The sequence below is a fragment of the Pimephales promelas genome, chromosome 22, assembly GCF_988280905.1.
Source record: "Pimephales promelas chromosome 22, fPimPro1.hap1.1, whole genome shotgun sequence".
Classification (NCBI taxonomy): Eukaryota; Metazoa; Chordata; class Actinopteri; order Cypriniformes; family Leuciscidae; genus Pimephales; species Pimephales promelas.
This window is the reverse complement of record NC_142790.1, coordinates 9,289,502-9,313,231: the sequence shown is the minus strand read 5'-3', so window position 1 is coordinate 9,313,231 and position 23,730 is coordinate 9,289,502. Positions and strand designations below refer to the sequence as shown.

The 23,730-nt window shown below is 42.4% G+C and overlaps 1 protein-coding gene across 1 annotated transcript in view; it reads right to left on the bottom strand.

Moving 5' to 3' along the window:
• The window catches only part of LOC120495013 (ADP-ribosyl cyclase/cyclic ADP-ribose hydrolase 1), a 274,489-nt gene extending 257,057 nt beyond the window's left edge, over positions 1-17,432 (bottom strand). Inside the window, exons 1-2 of the mRNA XM_089125633.1 lie at positions 17,320-17,432; positions 16,968-17,094 (exon numbers count right to left, since the gene is read on the bottom strand). Of these exons, the coding sequence (XP_088981759.1) occupies positions 16,968-17,094; positions 17,320-17,432 (240 nt within the window). The remainder of the gene's footprint in view (positions 1-16,967; positions 17,095-17,319) is intronic.
• Between the last annotated feature and the right edge of the window lie 6,298 nt (positions 17,433-23,730).

Sequence of the window (23,730 nt, the reverse complement as noted above, 5' to 3'; positions counted from 1 at the left end):
ATCACCCTGTAAAAATATTAGTGAGCAGACTCTCATATCTCGTGCTGCTGATGTCTTGAGCAGCGTGATGCATTGTTAACCTGCCTTTGTTGGTGTTTGTCCCAGTCTGTTTGTCCCAGACCCAGTAAAGTGCATCTGTGAGTAACCATCCACCTGATCTCAGTGTGATTACATCCGCACAAGAACACACCAGTCACACATAGGTATATGTCTAATGTTTATCATGCTAATTATGGTATCTCCCTTTTATTTTAGGAACATTTAGGATTCATGACCGGTGGGTATACTTTCGTTCATCAATTTTGGGGGGAAGGCTGGCCCCGTCCCGATGGATCTACAATCCACCTACTTTTGGGGGGTCGGCTGCGCCCCTGCCTTCGTCTTCAGGCAGGAAATGCTGATCCGCTACCCTCGGATTACGATCTATGGACGGGGCCTACGCCAAAGAACTCTGAAAATAATTACTTGTTGGGCTGTCAATAAATGGACGCTTTGTTACATCATTTTATCTCCCGAGTCTTTCTGGTAGAAATGAAAGCTTTAGCATAAGTTCTGCCAGGAAGACTTAATTACCGCGTCACGTGTTACCTTCAGGTTATCCAATCATGTTCTTATTCTTGTGGTATAAAAGATCGGTACTTACACATGTTTGAGTTCGCAGATGCCGACGCAACAACAACCTCCACCCTCCCCACCACCACCAGGTTGGTCCCGTCTACACTTCCCGGGGGGTCGGCTGCGCCCCTGCCTTCGTCTTCAGGCAGGAAATGCTGATCCGCTACCCTCGGATTACGATCTATGGACGGGGCCTAAGCCAAAGAACTCAGAAAATAATTACTTGCTGGGCTGTCAATAAATGGACGCTTTGTTACATCATTTTATCTCCAGAGTCTTTCTGGTAGAAATATTAGTGACACTGTTGTCAAAGCATTTGACAGTGTAATAACCCTTAATGCCATCTTTATAACTAGTACAATGTGTTCCACTTTACTTGAGGACAAGTAAAATATTTATGTCACAGTTATAATGGTGTCATGACAACCAAAGTTAAAACCAACCATAACATATGACAGGGTAATATAATGTTAAAGGTATAGCGGAGGATCTTTCCGAATTTTAGAGAAGACCCGCCCTCTCCATTTAAAAAAAAGAAAAAATGCACATGCACAAGCACAACACTCTTGCTCCCGAGAGGGAACGCCTATTACGCCTTACACAATTATGTTGCAAATTATAAACTAACTCAAAAACATTCATAAAAAAGACAAAATGTCATATCCCTTCTGTGTTTTATTTACTTATTATACTGATCGATTGAGTGACCCAGGACTCAAGACATGATATGTACGACCCTTTATCACAGGAAATACGTTCGGAGGAAACTATTTTGCAAATCGCAATTACGTTACATGGCAACATATAAGCAATGCTATTACGTTGGTCCTTAACCTAATGTCTCATTGTTAATACGTTAATACGTATAAATTATTTTTATACATAGTTGCATATGTAATGGAGAAGTAGCTTGTTGCATTTGTGTAATAATAAACACACAAGGTTTTAGAATATGAACACATGAACACACAAGGTTTTAGAATATTTCAGCATGATACCATTTACCATTTGGTCAAAAGGCTACTTTAGACAAATTGAGATGTTTACCGTGTCTATGCGGTGCATGACTTGTGCCAGGGCTAGCATTGCTAAGTAGCTTGCATTAACTTTTACTAGTGATTTTAAATGGATTTCTCCAAATAGCATGACAAACTTTACCTGTCTATTAGAATCTTCGCGACTGCAGCATCAGTGAGAAGCCCAACCTGTGCTTTGTTTTAGCGCACGCCAGCGTGTGATATTAACCCAAAATCACTCTGGTCTTGTTTCTATATTCTGCTGCCTTTCTCTTCTTATCAAACACTTCGTATACATTTTTTCTCTTTCGACCCTCAGCCATTTTCAAAGGAATGGCTGAAACCGTAACTCCGACATAATACACCTGAAAGTGAAAACTACATAGGGATGAGCACGTACGACGGCCTTACGTAAACATATCACCAGAATGATTGACACTTAGGTGGACCAATAGTATAGACTACCCACCCGGAAAAAGAAAATCCTCCGCTATACCTTTAACACAAAGCTAAATAACTTCTTTAAGTTTGATAATTAGACCTGTTATGACATAATTGTGACAGGTTGACAGGTTATGATTTCTTGGTTAATGTCAAGTTGTCATAACAAAGACATTTTTGTCTTGGTTAATGTCAAGTTGTCATAACAAAGACATTTTTGTCAATGTCAACTTTGCATTAAAATCGGGATCGAAGATGGCCGCTGATTCAAGATGGCCGCTGTGAGTGATGTTTGTGAAGTGTGAGAGGAGAAAAATCGATTTAACTTCAAATTAAGTAGGTTTTGTGAGCGTGTTGAGATTGGAATTAAACAGACTGTCACGGGTGGTGGCGCGTCAGCGGAATGGGCCCAAAAAAGAACGTGCAGACAGAGGAAGTCGACGATATTAAAAAAAAAAAAAAAAAAAATCGCTCGACTTCCTAACGGATGAGATGAGTACAGTGAAGACGCAGCAGAGCCGCCTTCTGGAATTATTAGAGGAGGTTAAACAGCTGCGCCTCCAAAACCTTGAGAAGGATAAAAGGATCGCGGAGCTCGAACGGAGGGTTGACGACTTGGAGCAGTACTCCCGGAGGAACGACGTGCTCATCACTGGTATTTCTATCAAACCACGCTCGTACGTACGCGCGGTAGCCGCGGACAGCGGAGATTAGCCGGGGGAGAGGGAAGTGCACTCAGTGGAGCAACAAGTGGCAGCCTTTCTCCAGAGCAAAGTTGAGCTGGACTTGGATTGCATTGAAGCTTGCCACCCTATACCGAGAAGGATCAACAACGATAGACCAGCAGTCATCTTGAGATTTGTCAACAGGAGAAACAAGAAGGCCCTGTTAAAACAAGGCCGCAAACTCAAAGGAACGAATGTATATATAAATGAACACTTAACAAAAAAGAATGCAGACATAGCGAGAAAAGCAAGATACCTCAGGAAACAGGAAAAAAATCCAGCACACATGGGTAACAAACGGAAAAATCTTCATCAAGTTAAATGGGTCTCCAGAGGAGGCGAAAATTCTCATAGTAAAAAACATGGAGGAGTTGGACAAGTATCAATGATCATAATGCACATCAGTCATCTGGAAACATCTAAGGTAATATCTGACTTATATTATCACTATGAGCACTGAGCCACATACTGGTGGTCAAAAGGACAATTACAATTGCAATATGCATGATGCAGTACAATCAAATTTATAGACAAGTACAATATGCATGATGCAGAGACTGATATTGATCCTGATAGTATTTTCCTTTCTATTAACAACAATTGTAACTACTATACAAATGAAAAGTACAACAACAATTGCTTCACTGAGGATAAATTGACTATTATTCATTTCAATAGCAGAAGTTTGTATACTAATTTTTATGTAGTACGTGAATATCTTCAAAGTTTTGTGTTTCCCTTTAGTGTGATAGCGATTTATGAAACCTGGTTCAATCAAGAGAAAGGAATTCATTTTGAAATGGATGATTATGATCTGCACTACATGAATAGACAAAATAAAACTGGAGGTGGGGTCACACTATATGTGCACAAAACTATAAAATATTCGCTTCTAAGCAATATGTCATTTGTACGTGATAATTTAATGGAATGTATAACAATAGAAATCAATAATGGTAAGAAGAAAAAAAAACATCATTATAAGTTGTGTTTATATATCACCTGGGTCAAGTATTGATACTTTTAATGAAGAAATGGAGAACATGTTTTCAAAAGTTAATAAGCCTTTATTTATTTGTGGAGACTTTAACATTGATCTCTTAAATCCAAATAAACATAAATTGACCGATGAATTCATTGAAAGAATGTACTTGAATGTACAATAAAGAATGTATTTCCATCAATAACTAAACCAAGTAGAATCACATCACATAGTGCAACCTTAATTGATAATATCTTTACTAACAACTTGACAAATAACATAATTAATGGGTTGTTTATTTGTGATATTACGGATCATTTACCTGTTTTTTTCATATATGACTGTAATGTTTCTAAAACAAAAGAAATCTGTAATGTAGGCTGCAAAAGATTATTAACTCAAGATGCAATCAATTCATTTAACAATGATCTGAGAGTACTAGACTGGAGTTCTGTTTATGGAGAGACCGACACAGACAAAGCTTATAATATCTTTTTAGAAATATTCACATAGTGTAAGGAAGCAACTATTATTGTTTTGTTTTGTTTTTCCTGTTATTGGTAACCAGGGTGGGTTCAAATAAGTTTGACTTCTATCAAACTTAGAAGTCAAAGACTACCCTACTTTAAATTCATCATATTTACATCAACTTTAACAAAACCTAAATCTATTGCTCGAAACGGAGTGGATCAATAGATTTAGTTTCGAGCAATAGATTTAGGTTTTGTTAAAGTTGATGTAAATATGATGAATTTAAAGGCTTGTACAGACTAAACCAAAATGCTTCGTATTGCCTTGTCATGTGTAACTACATATTGCTCGAAATAAACAAATAAATATAAAAAAAAGAAATAAAAATATAAAGACTCCTTCATGTTTATGACAGGTGTTATGTCATGTTTATGACAGTGTCATGTCAGTCTTATGCACACCCCTTCAAATAAAGTGTTACCCAGTAGGGTAGTCTTGATGTCATGAAAGCATGAACTAATTGTTCTGCATTTGTCAATGAGAGCATATGAAATAATTTAGAGATAGACGATAAGATGGATAAAATGCGGTTTTACAGATACAAGACATGTGACTTTTCAAATGAAAGATTGGCATCAAAGAGCACACCCAGGTGTGCTCAAGTGATAGACAGAAAAACGTTACCTTGTGTAAACATTGCGGGATGACAAGGTAACGCTTGGATTAGAAAGTGAAAAACATGTTAACGCCTAACTAACTACAAGCGTTACCTTGTGTAAACATTGCGGGATGACAAGGTAACGCTTGTAGTTAGTTAGGAGTTAACATGTTTTTCACTTTAAAATAATGGGCCACATCACTAGTTCCTGCGGGATGACAAGGTAACGCTTAAAGGTGCAATGTGTAACAAAGTTGAGTATCTATTAACAGAAATGCAATATGACATCCATAACTATGTTTTCAGTGGTGTATAAAGAACTTACTTAATTAACCGTAATGTTTTTATTACCTTAGAATGAGACATTAATAGCTCCATAACCGCGGGAATCCCCTTCTATGAAGGTCGCCATGTTGTGACGTCATATTCCTACCGTAGCCGAACGCGAACACACAGTGCTACAGAACGCGTTTCATCACTACCTTGAAAGAGAAGTAGCGGAAAGCTAGCCTTACACTCCGTGAGTAGTGACTTTTCCCTTGTGAGTGGTGTAAAATATGTAGTTGGGATTGTTTCATGTAACTTAGTTCTCCCTCGCTGTGTTATGGGTTTGTTATGTTGGGGATAGTGCTGTTATGTTCGTGAGACAGCTGATGATTAGTATTCATGTCATTGACCGTAAAACAGTATGTTACAGGAATCACTAACCTGTCGATAGAGACTTTTACTAAAGTCTTTTATCACTAAAGTCGATCGCGAAGATTTTTCAAAATCAGAGAAAAAAAGCCTATTGTGTGTAGTAAATAGTATCTATGGGATGCGGAGATGACATGATTGTAACAGCGCGCGCACTTCCGACCTTTGGACTCATGCGGACGAGTCCCAGCTCAGCCACAGTAACAGCTCATATTAGCCAGCTAAACTATTTCTACCCTGTTAGAAAAAATATATAGCTGCTCCCTCGCTGTATTATGGGTTTGCTACAGTATGTGGGGATAAATGTGCTGCTGGTTACGTTTGTGAGACAATCAGCTGATTAATATTATTTTATTAAATTATATATTAAAACCCTTGATCCTCACCTGACTATGGCTTTGTAAACAGTATTCATGATGTGGTTTATAATGGACTGTGGTACAGAAACAGTGACAATGTTACACACTCTTGGCTTACTCTGGCTATTCTCTGCTGTCTCAGCCGACGAGATGTTTGTCCCGTTTTAGCAACCGTAGCTTCTTCGAAAGGGAGGGGTGAGCAGTGGGCTGAGCCCTTAGTGCAAACCTGGTGCAAACTCGCAACCGAACCACTAGATGTCGCTAAAAATCACACATTGCTCCTTTAAGTAGTTATTGAGGAGTTAACATGTTTTTCACAAATGATACAAGTAATTTAATTTTATATTTGACACATACTGTACATGTTCTGTGAGGCACTAATATTCTAACAAACACTGTAATCTGGAAGATGTGGTTTTGCGCTTATCGTAACATAAATGCAGCCAATTTCTTCATTAAAGATGCTAATTGTTTTTGACAAGTGAACATCAATGTTTATATTCATGTGCTAAAGAGAAGTCCTCCTCAGGCAGCTACTGTAACATAAAGTTATAGGTCTTTGGAGTCTGAGATATATGTGACTGACATTCAATAGAGCTCATAATAGTGAACTAATCCAATCATGAGAGTGTCAGCATCACTTCCTAATTATTTAAGATTTATTTTTAAAAACTGTCTTTATTAGGATTATTTTATGTTTAAGTTTTAAATAAACAGAGAACATGCGTCCATCCTGGCAAGAGTAGTGGTCACAATCTCAACCTAGCTAATGTATTTGGGGGGATGTATAAACTTCATAAACTGGTTTCCACAAAGAACCCATTTGAGGCACATGCTTCTGAAATGGGTAACACTTTAAAATAATGGTCAGTAGTTAACAAGTAGCTATGCAGGAAGTAATAGGTAGTACTGCATTAACACCGAAGTTAATACTATTAACTAATATGGAAGCAATATTAACTAATCATTAAGTAATAGGTAATTTAGTAACAAAGGTAGTTCCTTGGTAGGTATTTGATTGTTACTAAAGAAATATATCCTCATTGAGAACCACTTGTGAACTAAGAAATAATAACCAATTAATTACTAATCACAAAAGTACCATGTCTAAAAAGTGAACAATTGTGGGGGTTTTATATTCTTAACATGGTCATAACATTTCAGGGTAACACTTTAGAATACTGTATCTTACTTACTGCAGAATTAATAAGGAATTATTGACGAACTAATGGGTAATTCTTCATTAACTACTTCTTCACTACTGTTAACTACTAAGTGTCACAGTCTGCCGTCTTCACCTGTCTGTCCCGTCATCTGCACTACACTTCCCAGGATCCTCTTGTTCCTCTCCCGGACTCACTCCCCAATCAGCCACCTGTTCCTCGTCCTGTCATTATCATTTCCACCTGTGTTCACCTCATTTAGCTTAATTCCTCTGTCTATTTAGTTTGTTCAGTTCCATTCAGTCGTTGTCGGTCAATGTTAATGTTACCCCATGTTCCGCCTGCCTGTATCCTGTGTATTTGTGATTAAACCCTTGCATTGGAGCTTTTTGGAATCTGCCTGTTCTTCTGCCTGCACCCACACCGTGACAGATTGACCGACCCCAAAGAAACATGGACGCCGTGACTTTTCTGGGGATCCTCCATCCAATTCGGCGGCCCCGTTTGGTTCTTGTCCCCAGAAAGCCGGCGCTCCACGCCAGCCCTGCAAAGCTCGAGCTCTCCTCTCCGCTGGTTCCGTCCAGCCCCGCCGAGCTCGAGCTCTCCTCTCCGCTGGTTCCGTCCAGCCTCGCCGTGCCCGAGCTCTCTTCTCCGCTGGTTCCGTCCAGCCTCGCCGAGCTCTCCTCTCCGCTGGTTCCGTCCAGCCTCGCCGTGCCCGAGCTCTCTTCTCCGCTGGTTCCGTCCAGCCTCGCCGAGCTCTCCTCTCCGCTGGATCCGTCCAGCCTCGCCGAGCCCGAGCTCTACTCTCCGCTGGTTCCGTCCAGCCCCGCCGAGCCCAAACTCTCCTCTTCGCTGGTTCCGTCCAGCCCCGTCCAGCCCGCGCCAGAGACCGTCCAGACCGTCCAGCCAGAGACCGTCCAGACCGTCCAGCCAGAGACCGTCCAGACCATCCAGCCAGAGACCGTCCAGACCGTCCAGCCAGAGACCGTCCAGACCGTCCAGCCGGAGACCGTCCAGACAGTCCAGCCGGAGACCGTCCAGACCGTCCAGCCGGAGACCGTCCAGCCGGAGACCGTCCAGACCGTCCAGCCGGAGACCAGGATCCCACCCAGCCTCCCTCGCCCACCTCCTCTCACCTGCCCTCCGTTTACTCTTCTGCTCTCCAGTCCCCCGAAACCTGCCTGGCCATGGGATCCTCAGTGTTCGCCTCCTACCTCCTCCACAGAGACACTTCCGCGGCCCCCGGTCCCATCGGCTCCCCCGTGGCTTCTACCTCCCTCAGCTCCTCCATGGCCCCTCTGTGCACCAGCTCGTCCAGGCTCCCTCGCCCCTCTGGATTCCCTTCGGTCCCTCATCACCCGTCCTTCACCTCTGGACTTCCATTTGTTTGCCTTGCCCCGTCATTTCACCCCCCTGCTTCAGTTGGATTCTTCACTCCCTCCAGTCACCCATCGGCCCTCACTCCCTCTGTCCTCACCGTGTTCCTCTGTACCCCTGTCTTCACTTCAGTCACCAGAGCTTGCGGTGTCCCCATGTTCCCACGGTCCCTCATCAGCTCCTCCCGTCGTCAGTCCCTCAGCTTCACCCTGGTCTCCTCTCCCATCTGCTCCGCCCCTGTCAGTCGGCCCCCTGGTGTGGTCAGCCCCGCTTCCATCGGCTCCACCAGGGGTCCTCCCTCCTTCTGCTCCGCCCTGGTCTCGCCCTTCATCTGCTCCGCCCTGGTCTCGCCCTCCATCTGCTCCGCCCTGGTCTCGCCCTCAGCCTGCTCCGCCCTGGCCACGCCCTCATCCTGCTCCGCCCTGGCCTCGCCCTCAGCCTGCTCCGCCCTGGCCTCGCCCTCAGCCTGCTCCACCCTGGGGGGGGCTTCTCCCTCCTGACCACGCCCTCCACAGCCTCCAGGGCGCCCACCCCCCCTCCCCATTGATGTTACGGCGTGAGGCCACGCCTACCGGGAGGGGGGAGTGATGTCACAGTCTGCCGTCTTCACCTGTCTGTCCCGTCATCTGCACTACACTTCCCAGGATCCTCTTGTTCCTCTCCCGGACTCACTCCCCAATCAGCCACCTGTTCCTCGTCCTGTCATTATCATTTCCACCTGTGTTCACCTCATTTAGCTTAATTCCTCTGTGTATTTAGTTTGTTCAGTTCCATTCAGTCGTTGTCGGTCAATGTTAATGTTACCCCGTGTTCCGCCTGCCTGTATCCTGTGTATTTGTGATTAAACCCTTGCATTGGAGCTTTTTGGAATCTGCCTGTTCTTCTGCCTGCACCCACACCGTGACACTAAGGAAGATGTGTTTAACTAATCAGTATGTAATATAATTTTATGATTGTGTTAAGTATCAGTTAGTTAATAAATAACTAATGAATTCTGTCATACCTCCTGAAGAACTACTATTAATTATATATTAATTAAGGTTCAAGAAAAATAACTAAAAAGTAACTACTGAACAATCATACAAAACTAACCTCAGATTATTTGTATATTTTATATACAGTACTGTGTGTGTCTCTTTTCCTCAGCATAGAATACCACTGAGTAAATTCATGTATTTGAGGCAACGACTGAGGGAAACTGAAAATATAGGGAACTTATTAGTAATTAATAAATAAGTATCAAATAATTGTGCAGGAATTACTTAGGAGCTGGAACAGTATTCTAAAGTGAAAATATAGGGAACCCATTAGTAATTAATAAAGAATTATCCAGGAATTAGGCTACTTATAATCTGAAACAGTCTTGTAAAGTGAAAATATAAGGAACTTATTAGTAATTAATAAATAACTTTTAAATAGTTCTTCAGGAATTACTTAGAAGCTGGAACAGTATTCTAAAGTGACAATACAGGGAACCCATTAGTAAGTAATTAATAATTCTCAAATAATTATCTAGGAATTAGGCTTGTAGGGAACCCATTAGTAATTAATAAAGAATTATCACATACTTCTGACTCAAATCAAACTTACTGTAAAAAAAAAAAATTAGCCTATATATATTAACGTAATCATCTAAACCTTTGTAAAATACACGACAATTACTTGCGACAAAGGCGAAGAGAAGTGAAAAAGGCAACAGTGGCAAGGAACCAAAACTCCATCAGGTAACAGAATGGAGAAAAAAACCTTGGGAGAACGCAGGCTCAGTGTATGTGGCTACCGCGATATTGCCGTAACTTGAATGGTGCAAAAGAAGTTTAAAATGTATAATAACTAAGTATAATAATAAGGTGTAATATATACATGAGATGTTTTTGCTTATTTGCAGATCATAGCCTATAGGTAAATGTCTGCACTTATTTTTCTTATTAGTGCTGAAGAATGACAAACTGACTACTATGTATGACTGTTAATTAGTAGTTACTTCATAGTTATTTTTATTGAACCTTAATTAATAGATAATTAATAGTAGTTCTTCAGGAGGTATGACAGAATTCATTAGCTATTGATTAACTAACTGATACTTAACACAATCATAAAATTATATTACATGCTGATTAGTTAACATATCTTCCTTAGTAGTTAACAGTAGTGACTTAAGTGTTAATAAAGAATTACCTATTAGTTCTTCATTAATTCCTTATTAGTTATGCAGTAAGTAAGATACAGTATTCTAAAGTGTTACCGATTATTGTAATGGAAACAAAGACACCTACATCTTGGATGCCCTTGAGGTAAGCTAAAACATATCATAAATCAATTTCAAAGTGAATCTCTTCAAATCCTGATGTACTCGTTAGATCATAAAAAGAATGGCATCTACACTAATTTGAGTGTCTTTATTTATCCCAAGGTTTTCCCGCAGCCTGCCGGATCCAGGCCGTATCCAGATCTGACGAGGAGCTTAGACCCGATGACAATGAAGTGCCAACTAGCCTCTCCCTATGGAAAATCCCTTTCCCACTCTACAGATAAAGCGTTGTGGATTTTGTTCCGCGTACCTACCACGAAGTGAAAAAAATAAAACAAAAATTCTTTATCAAATTTATAGACAAGACAAGTAGTTTGTTGAGGCATGTAGGGAATTACAAACCTGCGCACATATATTCAAACGCACATAACTATAGAATCAATTCTTAATGCACATGTGAACACCATCAGCATTTATCACAGGTTCACGTTTAGTCTGTTTAGAGACATTCATATACATTTTTACCTTACAGTTACTGTAAATCCGGCCTCTAGTTCATTAACGCCAAAGGAGAACTGGCCCATGTCACAGAACTGGAAGACACAGACGGGTAAGTTTAAAGAATGTATTGCAGTAGGTAGCAACGGGAAATGGCAGGTGAGTATCTGGTTAAGAGAGAATTGCACGTAACGTAGAGCAGTCTTGTAAATAGAGTCTCTTATCTTTTGCAGGCTGGGTGAGAATAGAAGGCAGACGGAAGACAGGGATCAGAGGGACCGGACCAGGAACGGAGAGCTGACGGAAGACGGGTTGGATGAAGATCGCTTGTAAGGCAAGTAGCAGGTAAGTTGATTCAGGGAATGGCTGGAGTCTGTAGTCGTATCAATAGACGAGACCAGACAACTGGAGAGGTGAACAGATGACTCTTTTATGGTGAGGGTGAATGAGACGGGGATTGCAGGCAGGTGTTGGTGACAGGTGATGGTGATTAGAAATCCGGGGAAGCAGATCGAGTGGGCGGAGTGAAGGTGTCTGGCGCTGAGGCTGGTGTATCCGTGACAGTACCCCCCCCCCTTCCACGGCCAGCTCCCGCTGGCGGAATGGACCGACGACGGGCACGACCACAACCTCTAGGTGCTGGACGAGTCGGGTGAGCAGAGTGGAAGTCTTTAAGGAGAGTGGGGTCCAAAATGTCCTCACGATGCACCCAACATCTTCGGCATCAAAGCCCTCCCAGTCCACGAGATATTACAGATGGCCTCCCCGTCATTGGGAGTCAAGGATGTCGTGGACTCGTTAGATGTTGTCGTCGTCAGGGTCCACGGGAGGAGGAGGTACATCTTCAGCACCAGACCCTGGGGAAGGAGGAGTGAGAGGATTAGTATAGGGCTTAAGCAACAAAACATGGAATGAGGGTGAGATTCGGTAGTGAGCCGGGAGTGATAACCGGTAGGTGACCTCATTGATCTGCCTCTGTATGGCAAACGGACCTATACATCTGGGACTCAGCTAACAACAGGGCTGCCGGAGACGGATGTCCCGGGTAGAGAGCCAGCCCAATTGCCCTGGTTGATATTGAGGTGTCGCTGAATGTCTGTTGTCGGCCTGGCTCTTATGTCTCCGGATAGCCCGCTGGAGGTGTACATGGGCTGAGTCCCAGACCCTCTCGCTCATCTGGAACCAGTGATGGACTGCCGGAATGTTGGGGGGTTCTCCGGACCAGGGGAATAGTGGTGGTTGGAAACCGAGTATGCACTGGAAGGGAGTGAGTCCGGTAGTAGGTTGACGAAGGGAATTTTGTGCATACTCGCCCTGGGGAGATAACGACTCCAGCAGTCCTGGTAGGTATCTCCCGATCTCCTGTATCTTCCGCTCAGTCTGGCCGTTGGACTGTGGATGGTATCCGGAAATCAGGCTGACTGAAACACCTAACAGGTTGAAGAATGCCTTTCACACTCAAGAAATAAACTTGGGTCCACGGTCAGACACTATATCTTCGGGGATGCCGAAGTGACGGAAGATTTGATGGAAGAGTGTTTCTGCGGTTTCAAAGGCGGTAGGCAAACCGGCCAGGGGGATGAGTTTGCAGGCTTTTGAGAACCGATCGACCACCACAAGGATGCATGTATGAGAGTCTGAAGCGGGTAGGTCGGTGACGAAGTCAACCCCTAAGTGAGACCAGGGTCGTGTGGGTACAGGAAGGGGAACTTTCCTTCCGGGAGTTGGCGGGGAACTTTGGCCATGGCGCAGACTGAGCAGCCCTTCACGTACCGGGAGACATCCTGGGTCGTGTTTGGCCACCAATAGCGCTGTTGGATGAGCGAGAGGGTATGGTGGCTGCCTGGGAGTCCAGAGCCCGGGGATGTATGAACTGATTCCATGAGGAATAGACGTAACCGTGTGGGTACATAGACCCGTCCCTCAGGACCTCCCGGCGGAGGAGGTTCTGACTGGGTGGCTTCGGTGATGTGGTTGTCCAGGCTCCACTGGATGGGGCTAACCACTAGGGCTGGAGGGAGGATTGTATCAGGAACAGACAGGCTGGAGTCAGGTTGAAATTGACGGGACAGGGCATCTGCTTTGACATTCTTATGACCGGGACGGTAGGTGACCTTGAAGTTGAAGCGAGTGAAGAAGAGTGCCCAGCGAGCCTGGCGGGTGTTAAGTCTTCTGGCTTCACGTAAGTATTCCAAGTTGCGGTGATCGGTGATGACTATGAACGGATGTTTAGCTCCCTCCAGCCAGTGTCTCCACTCCTCCAAGGCGAGTTTGATGGCTAGCAGTTCCCTGTTGCCGATATCGTAATTCTGCTCCGTCGGGGACAGTTATTTGGAGAAGAAGGCACATGGATGGAGTCGGGGTGGGTTCCCCTGCCGCTGTGAGAGGACTGCTCCTACCCTGGTGGTGGAGGCATCGACTTCTACGAGGAATGGATCAGGAAGGATGAGGGTAGGAGCAGAACTGAAGGACCTCTTCAACTCCTCGAAGGCGCTGGTGGGTTGGGTGGTCCAGGACAGAGACTTGGCCCCACTTTTAAGTAGAGATGTGACAGGAGCGCTGATCTGACTGAAACCCTTGATGAAGCAACGGTAGAAATTGGCAAAGCCCAGGAAATATTGTAGTTCCTTGATATTGGTGGGTCGAGGCCAACTGGTGACGGCGTCCACCTTCCTCTGGTCCATGGTGACACCTTGAGGAGTGATGACATAGCCTAGGAACTGGATGGTTTTCTGATGGAACTCACATTTCTCTAGCTTTAAGTAAAGATGATGATGGAGGACAAACTGAACGTGACGGATGTGTTCAGGCAGGTTGGCAGAGTAAATGAGGATGTCGTCGATATAGATGATGACAAATTGGTTCAGGATATCACGGAAGATCTCGTACATGAACCCTTGGAACACAGAAGGTGAGTTGGACAGACCGCATCACAAGATATTCATAGTGCCCTGCTGGAGTTATGAACGTGGTCTTCCACTCGTCTCCTTTGCGAAACCGAATCAGATTGTAGGCACTACGGAGGTCTAGCTTGGTGAACAGGTGTTCCAACGCGGCTGGGACCAGAGGAAGGGTATAACGGAATTTGACTGTGGCATGGTTGAGAGTCCGGTAATCGATGCAGGGGCGCAAGCCTCCGTCCTTCTTCACAACGAAGAAAAAGCTGGAAGCGGCAGGGGAGGTTGATGGACGGATGTAACCTTGTTGTAGCGCCTCCTCGATATACTCCTCCATGGCCTTCTGCTCCGGGATGGACAATGGATAGATCTTACCATGCGGTAGCACCGCCCCAGGCAGCAGGTCGATCGCACACTCCCATGGCCGATGAGGTGGAAGTGTGGTTGCCATATGCTTATTGAAGACATCCTGGAACGCCCGGTAAGGAGAGGGAATTTCGCGTAGATTTTCTACAGGTGGACTCTCGACAGAAGTGGATGCAAGGGAAACCGTGGATAATGGAACAGATGATGGATGTGAGGATTTTCTGACTGAGAGAAGACAACGGCTGAAACAGTTCTTTCCCCACTGCAAGATCTCACCGGAGGACCACTGGATGTTGGGAGAATGTTTCTCTAACAACGGGCGTCCCAGGATGATCTCAGCAGTTGAGCCCTCCAGCACCAGAAACGATATTTCCTCCCGATGAAGATGGCCGATCTGCAACAACATATCCAGGCTACGATGTCCGATTCGTCCTCAGCCAAGAGGTTTCCCCAGGATGGACTGTACATGTAGACTGTGGGGAATAGCTCTCTGTTGAGTCTGGAGTCGCTGAAGAGTGGATAGCGCGATGAAGTTGCCTGTAGAACCGGAGTAAATCAATGCTTGTACTGGAGGAGATCGATGTTGGTAAGTAATGGTAACTGGTGTATATTTCATAGAAGAGATGGATAACGGGAGACGAACTGTACTCACTGCTGGCCGGGGAGGACGAATGGGACAGGTGAGTAGTTGATGGCCGACGGTTCCACAATACAAGCAGAGATGATTCGAGATTCGTCGTTGTCGTTCTGAGGTCGACAGATGGTTAGACCCAATATGGGTTCTGGTGCTGGAAGGCTGGAGCAGTTTGTGACAATAGATGAGTGGTCTGGACTGTGCTAGCATTCTATGTAAACAAATACTTCAACAGGAAGTGGAAAACCGGTTAGTCAGTTGAACCCGCTATGAATCATGGGAAATAGAACAGGCGCAGAAAAAGGTGGATAGTTTGCCAGTGTGTAGGTAAAATCGTTCCAAGAAATCTTTTGTACTTACTTTAATCAGACTTTTGAAGAATATGAAATCACTTCTTATTATGCTTATGATGCTGATGATTTTTCTATGATGCTTGTATTTTAAAATTGTGTTGTGGTTTAGCCATTTAGGTATTTTGATAAATATGTGTTAGACCGTTGAATGTATTACATGGTAGGAGGGATTAAATGACAGTGTATGTGCATGTGGGCACCAAGACAATTTTCCCCTTGGGGGCAATAAAGTGTACTGAACTAAAGTAAATTGAATAATGAAAAATAATTAATATATATTTATATATATAAATATATACACACACACATTCTAAAGCTTTAATTTATATGTATGTATTATATTATTAACTATATAAATAAAAATTATATTTTTAATTAATTTAATTCCTCATTTATTATTGCTTTCCTGTAATGCATTGAGGATATTCAATTAATAATATAATTCAGAGATAACAACAAAATTCTTTGAACCAGAATAATCTGTTCTGGAGTAGGTTAGACATGTAACGCAAGTTACCATTGTAACGAACACCACTTAAACCAATCCAACTTATTGAGCATCAAAAATCTAAGATTGCTCAAACTGAATTCACCTAGCCACTGAAACCAGCTTTGTGCAACATGTACCATATACTGTGTCTATTTCCTTACAGGCTTGTTTTTGTTGTTTTGCTTTATTTCTTTACTTAAAATTCAAAGCCCATTCACACTATTTGTCAGGTGGACGGAAGGAGAACCCAAGCGCAGACTGGATGCAGTGATTAAACGTTTAACTATACAGAAAACAAGGGGAAAACAAAACCCACGAGGGGGCAAAACATGGAAAGAACACTGAATGACTAAACTAGACTAACACTTGACAAACTAGACTATAAATCAAAACCAGAAACAGGATCAATAATAACACTAGACAAGACTCTCACAACGTACTCACAGCACAGGTAAGTTTAACAAGGTACTCACAGCACAGGTAAGTTTATCAAGGTACTCACAGCACAGGTAAGTTCATCAAGGTATTCACAGCACAGGTAAGTTTATCAAGGTACGCACGCAACAAATGACAACATCAAACAATGAACCGACACAGGACAGCAAACACAAGGGGATTATAAAGGGGAACACTAATGATGACAAGGACAGGTGAAACTGACTAGACAATAATGACAAGACGAGGATAACAAGGGGGCGGGGTAACGTAAGACAACACAAGCACATGGCCCAAACAGGCCATGCGCTTGCACACAAAACATGATTCGGTCATGATCCTGCCTCACGACTAGAGAAAATCAAGGACAAGAAGGCAGAATCATGACACTATTTGCTTGAGCCAACTTCTGAGCTCAGTTTTATTCTTAGCTTTAAAGTGTCAATCTAAAGATTGAATACATCTTTAAATACTTTAAATACTTTAAACTTTCTATACTGTTGTTAAGTTTCTAATTTGAAAACACTTGAAAGAAATCACCTTGCCACATGGTAAAATCTGAGTGATGGCCAGGAACATTTTTTGGTAATCTTTAACTCTCACATCGCAGGGTGATCTCCTAACCACAGCCTTTTCAAACTCCTGCCATATCTCCTCACAATTATACCTGTTAGAGAGAAAATTTCTACAATTTAAAATAAAAATTTTCAAGGACTTGCAATATTAGCTAATGAACGTGAAAGTAATGAGCCAGATAGCAGAGCTGAACTGTCTCAGCAAATATCAATGAAATCATATAAAACAGACTTCATAAAACAATATATTATTACATTTCCCTATTTAGACATTTTAAATAAGCAATATTAGTTTGCAAAATGCTTATACATCTTACCTGGGGTGGGGATTAACCAGGGTTACATATTCATAACACCGTCCGATGACAATCTGTTTAAGATGCGGGGTGGTCCCAAACTTTGCTGTTACGTCCGTGAGAAAAAACAGCATGACAAATTCTAAAGATATTATAACATGGGAAGGAAGGGATAAGAAAGAGGAGCACATTAATCTGGTTTGAATATATTTGCAATGCCTTCCAGTTTGCAACAGAATGTATTTAAAGTGTTGCTTTAAAACATTTGCAGAAAGACCAGTAGGTCTTTAAATCCTTTAATGGATTTGCTCTTGCATACCTTCAAACAAAAAATAAGTATACTTCAAGTTTCATAGAGAATACTTAAGTAAAGTTCAAGTTATTTTAACTATTCTTTATGTAATAAGTATACTAATATCTATGTACCCGAAGTATACTAATTGGGACTAAATTGGCACACATGTTGGTGTATACTGTATAAGTATAAGTGTATAGTGTATATGATTTTTAAAAGACGATATCTCTGCTTACATTGAACTTTCAGCGCTGCAACTTTGCAAATACTATTCATGCACCAACAGCAACATTACACACTATTTAAAATGAAAAAAGTGAAATCGCAATCAACCACCCCTTTAATCTAATAATCTCTACTGTCTCTTTCTCTATCTCTCTCTTCCTCTCTAAATGCCCACAAAATCTAACTAAGCATCCCAGAAAAAAGCAATGTTATAGATATATACAGATATGGAAGTTGTTAGTTATTTGTATTTTTTTGTTGCTGTGCACTTAAAAATAAATAAATAAATACACAGGTGTAAATTCATGATACATTGTCTTCTCTTAAATGTAATACATGTATAATACATGTAATACATGTATACTTAAATGTACATTGTTGTTAAATATAATTTAATAATAATGCTACATGATAAATAGAAGGCTTCAAATAGACCCTTTAATCGGTGATCGGTATCAGTATCGGGTGATACAGCTTCCAGTAATCGGTGATCTGCTCCAAAAATCCTGATCGGAGCACATCTAATAACAGATGTCTTATGTGACCGAACATTAAAAAGAGTAAAGCATAAAGAATTGTCCCTACACTACACGATTATAAAGCAAATCTCAAAACATATCTATTTTCTCTAGATTTTAATCATAGCTTATTTGTGTAGTATTTTGTTTGTAATCTGTTATGTTGTTAAGTTTGTTTGTTTTTTGTTTTTTTACATATTGTACAGCACTTCGGTCAACAAACATTGTTTTTAATGGTGATATATAAATAAAGTTGACATTGAAACTTACCTAAAATCATCCTGAAAAAAATGTCTCCTGAAGCAGTAAAGCAGTTAACATGCTTCACTAAAACTATGAGGTAAAGAAAGTCAGATGGTCTCGTGTGCAGAACATCAGTGAGGGACAGATAAAATGCCTGACAATAAAGACAAACAAAACAGTATCTGTTTTACATTAGTGACTGACCGTGTACTAAAACAAATTCATTCAGTGTTCTTGAATTACTTTAATAATTTAATCACTGCAAAAATGTCCTTCACCCTCATATACTCAAACCTATACTAAATGTCTCATGATGTTTAACTTATGTTAAATACTAAAAGAAGGATTAAAGAATCAAAAGATAGGACTGACATTAAAGAATCAAAAGATAGGAAAGACATTTTGTATGATGAATATGATAACATAACATTATATAAAAAATGTGCAAATGTGTGTGTGTGTGTGTGTGTGTGTGTGTGTGTGTGTGTGTGTGTGTGTGTGTGTGTGTGTGTGTGTGTGTGTGTGTGTGTGAAATATGTTACATTAAGGACAACACAAATAAATGTAATAAATGAAACTAGGTCACAGGAATAACCTATCCCCCACAGTAAAATAAATTAAATTAGTAAAGCACATACCTTCTTGTTCAGGATTCAAAAAAGTATATAATGATATATGTAATATTTTTCATCATATTATGAAAGTCTAAACTTGACTAGAAGATAAACCATGGACAATTTTGGTTTTGTCCCTCTGAATAAAAAAAACAAAAATCCCTGACACATTCACAGTCTGTCACAAAAACTATGTTCTCATGATTCCAATTATGATGCAAGTTGGGGATGTTCACAGCGAGGAGGGAGTGACCATGTGCAGACTTTAGTAGAACATTTGTAGTAAATCTAGTAGTAGAGTGTCTTTAATCACTATATCTATTCTAAAATATTAATGACAATGTTTTTCACATACTTTTCACAAAAAAATCGGTAACACTTTATTTTACGACCCGCAAACAACTGTGTAAGTACACTGAAATTACGGTGTACGTTTCTGTAATTATAGTGAACTTCCGTGTAAGTATAAGGGAACAATAAGTTAAGTTTTGGGTAATAAAGGGGTAACAAACAGATTGACAACCTGCAAATAACTTTGTAAGTACACTAAAATTACAGTGTACGTTTCTGTAATTATAGTGTACTTCCGTGTAGGTATAAGGGAACAATATGTTAAGTTTGGGGTAATAAAGGGGTAACAAGTAGATATACAACCTGCAAATAACTTCGTAAGTACACTGAAATTATGGTGTACGTTTCTGTAATTATAGTGTAATTAAGTGTAGGCATAAGGGAACAGTATGTTAAGTTTGGGGTAATAAGGGGGTAACAAGCAGATATACAAGCAAATTAAAGCTGCAAGCAGCGATGGGCAGGCCCTCACACCTTGTAGCGCGTCAGGGTGTGAGGCGGCCGCGTTTCTGGAGCTCAGCTGGTGCGGCTGTGAATTTGGTACGCATCCAAATCACCCAAAAATTGATAGAAAATTCAAAATGGCCGACTTCCTGTTGGTTTTAGGGCATTGCTCCAAGAGGCGTTTTTGTACATCTGGACATGGTCCATGTGCCACAGAAATTCCGTACATGTAGGTCAAACGTGCGGCAGGGGCTGCTTCGTTAAAGGTCACTTCCTGTTGCCAGCAGGTGGCGCTATGACTGTGGGTGAATGTCGGCATGTAGGTTTGTTCAGGGCGGGACTCTTGTCAAATGTGTAAAATTTCGTGCAGATCTGGGCATTTACAGCCAAGTTACTACAACTTCCTATTTCATGGCGAATCATTGACGCCACGGAAACGCCCATCGACGAAAATGCCCAGATAGCACAACTTTTCATCATCAATGCCTTTAGAAAGCACAGCAGAAATGTGAAGTCGATCCGACTAAATCCCTAGGAGGAGTTCGTTAAAGTACGTAATGAGTAAATCATCCAAAAATGGTGGTACTTCATGGTGAATCATCGACGCCACGGACACGCCAATCGACGAAAACGCACAGATAGCACAACTTTACATCGTCAATGCCTTTAGAAGGCACAGCAGAAATTTGAAGTCGATCCGACTAAATCTCTAGGAGTTAGTTAAAGTATGGAGTGTGTAAATCATCCCAAAATGGCCGCCAAATTAAAAATGGGGGACTTCCTGTCGAGTTTAGGGTATGGGTTTTTAAGGCTTTTTTGTGCGTCTTGAAATGATACACATTCCCACCAAATTTCGTGCATGTGTGTTGAACGTGGACGAGGGGCTAATTTTTTCCAATTTTCTAGGTGGTGCTAGCGAGCCATTTTGCCCCGCCCATCCGCGAAACCCACAAAATATGAAATTTTTCACCAGTCCTGACATGCGTGCCAAATTTGGTGAGTTTTTGAGCATGTTGTGGCCGAGGAAACGCCGCTTACTTTGCAGAAAAAAGAAAAAAAATTAAAGCTGCAAGCAGCGATGGGCGGGCCCTCGCACCTGTAGCGCGTCGGGTTGTGAGGCGGCCGCGTTGCATATTCTGGAGCTCAGCCGGTGCGGCTGTGAATTTGCTACACTTCATTAAAGGTCAATTCCTGTTGCCAGCAGGTGGCGCTATGACTGTTGGTGAATATCGGCATGTAGATTTGTTCAGGGCGGGACTCTTGTCAAAATGTGTAAATTTTCATGCAGATCTGGGCATTTACAGCCAAGTTAATACAACTTCCTTTTTCATGGCGAATCATCGACGCCACGGACACGCCCATCGACGAAAATGCACAGATAGCACAACTTTACATCATCAATGGCTTTAGAAGGCACAGCAGAAATTTGAAGTCGATCCGACTAAATCCCTAGGAGGAGTTCGTTAAAGTAGGTAATGAGTAAATCATCCAAAAATGGCGGTAAAATTAGAAATGGCCGACTTCCTGTTGAATTTAGGGCATCGCTCCAAGAGGCTTTTCTGTGCGTCTGGACATGGTAGATGTACCACAGAAATTTTGTGCATGTCGGTCAAACACGCAGTGGGGGCTGCTTCATTAAAGGTCACTTCCTGTTGCCCGCAGATGGCGCTATGACTGTGGGTGAAAGTCGGCATGTAGATTTGTTCAGGGCGGAACTCCTGTCAAATGTGTAAAATTTTGTGTAGATCTGGGCATTTACAGCCAAGTTACGACAACTTCCTGTTTCATGGCGAATCATCGACCCCACGGACACCCCCATCGACGAAAACACGCAGATAGCACAACTTTACATCGTCAATGCCTTTAGAAGGCACAGCAGAAATTTGAAGTCGATCAGACTAAATCCCTAGGAGGAGTTAGTTAAAGTACGTAATGAGTAAATCATCCAAAACTTGCGGTAAAATTAGCAATGGCAGACTTCCTGTCGAGTTTAGGGTATGGGTTCTTGAGGCTTTTTTGTGCGTCTGGAAATGGTAGATGTACCACAGAAATTTCGTACAGGTCGGTCAAACATGCGTCCGGGGCTGCTTCGTTAAATGTCACTTCCTGTTGCCACTAGGTGGCGCTATGACTGTGGGTGAATGTCAGCATGTAGATTTGTTCAGGGCGGGACTCTTGTCAAATGTGTAAAATTTTGTGTAGATCTGGGCATTTACAGCCAAGTTACTACAACTTCCTGTTTCATGGCGAATCATCGACGCCACGGACACGCCCATCGACGAAAACACGCAGATAGCACAACTTTACATCGTCAATGCCTTTAGAAGGTACAGCAGAAATTTGAAGTTGATCCGACTAAATCCCTAGGAGGAGTTCGTTAAAGTACGGAGTGTGTAAATCGTCCCAAATCGGTTGCCAAATTCAAAATGGCGGACTTCCTGTCGGGTTTAGGGTATGGGTTCTTGAGGCTTTTTTGTGCGTCTGGTCATGGTAGATGTACCACAGAAATTTCGTACATGTCCGTCAAACAAGCGGCGGGGGCTGCTTCGTTAAAGGTCACTTCCTGTTGCCAGCAGGTGGCGCTATGACTGTGGGTGAATGTCGGCATGTAGATTTGTTCAGGGCGGGACTCTTGTCAAATGTGTCAAGTTTCGTGCAGATCTGGGCATTTACAGCCAAATTACTACAACTTCCTGTTTCATGGCGAATCTTCGACGCCATGGACACGCCCATCGACGAAAACGCGCAGATAGCACAACTTTACATCGTCAATGCCTTTAGAAGGTACAGCAGAAATTTGAAGTTGATCCGACTAAATCCCTAGGAGGAGTTCGTTAAAGTACGGAGTGTGTAAATCGTTCAAAAATGACCACCAAATTCAAAATGGCGGACTTCCTGTCGAGTTTATGGTATGGGTTCTTGAGGCTTTTTTGTGCATCTTGATATGATACACGTCCCCAACAAATTTCGTGCATGTAGGTTGAAAGTGGACGAGGGGCTAATTTTTTCAAATTTTCTAGGTGGCGCTAGCGTGCCATTTTTCCACGCCCATCCGCGAAACCCACAAAATATGAAATTTTTCACCAGTCCTGACATGCGTGCCAAATTTGGTGAGTTTTTGAGCATGTTGTGGCTCCGAAAATGGCGCTTACTTTGCAGAAAAAATAAAAAATAAAAAAAATAAAATTAAAGCTGCAAGCAGCGATGGGCGGGCCCTCGCACCTGTAGCACGTCGGGGTCTGAGGCGGCCGCGTTTCATTTTCTGCAGCTCAGCCAGTGCGGCTGTGCATTTGCCACACTGCTTCGTTAAAGGCCACTTCCTGTTGCCAGCAGGTGGCGCTATGACTGTGGGTGAATGTCGGCATGTAGATTTGATCAGGGCGGGACTCTTGTCAAATGTGTTAAATTTCGTGCAGATCTGGGCATTTACAGCCAAGTTACTACAACTTCCTGTTTCATGGCGAATCATCGACGCCACGGACACGCCCATCGACGAAAACGCGCAGATAGCACAACTTTTCATCGTCAATGCCTTTAGAAGGCACAGCAGAAATTTGAAGGCGATCCGACTAAAGCCCTAGGAGGAGTTAGTTAAAGTACGTAATGAGTAAATCATCCAAAAATGGCGGTAAAATTAGAAATGGCTGACTTCCTGTTGAGTTTAGGGCATCGCTCCAAGAGACTTTTCTGTGCGTCTGGACATGGTAGATGTACCACAGAAATTTCGTACATGTCGGTCAAA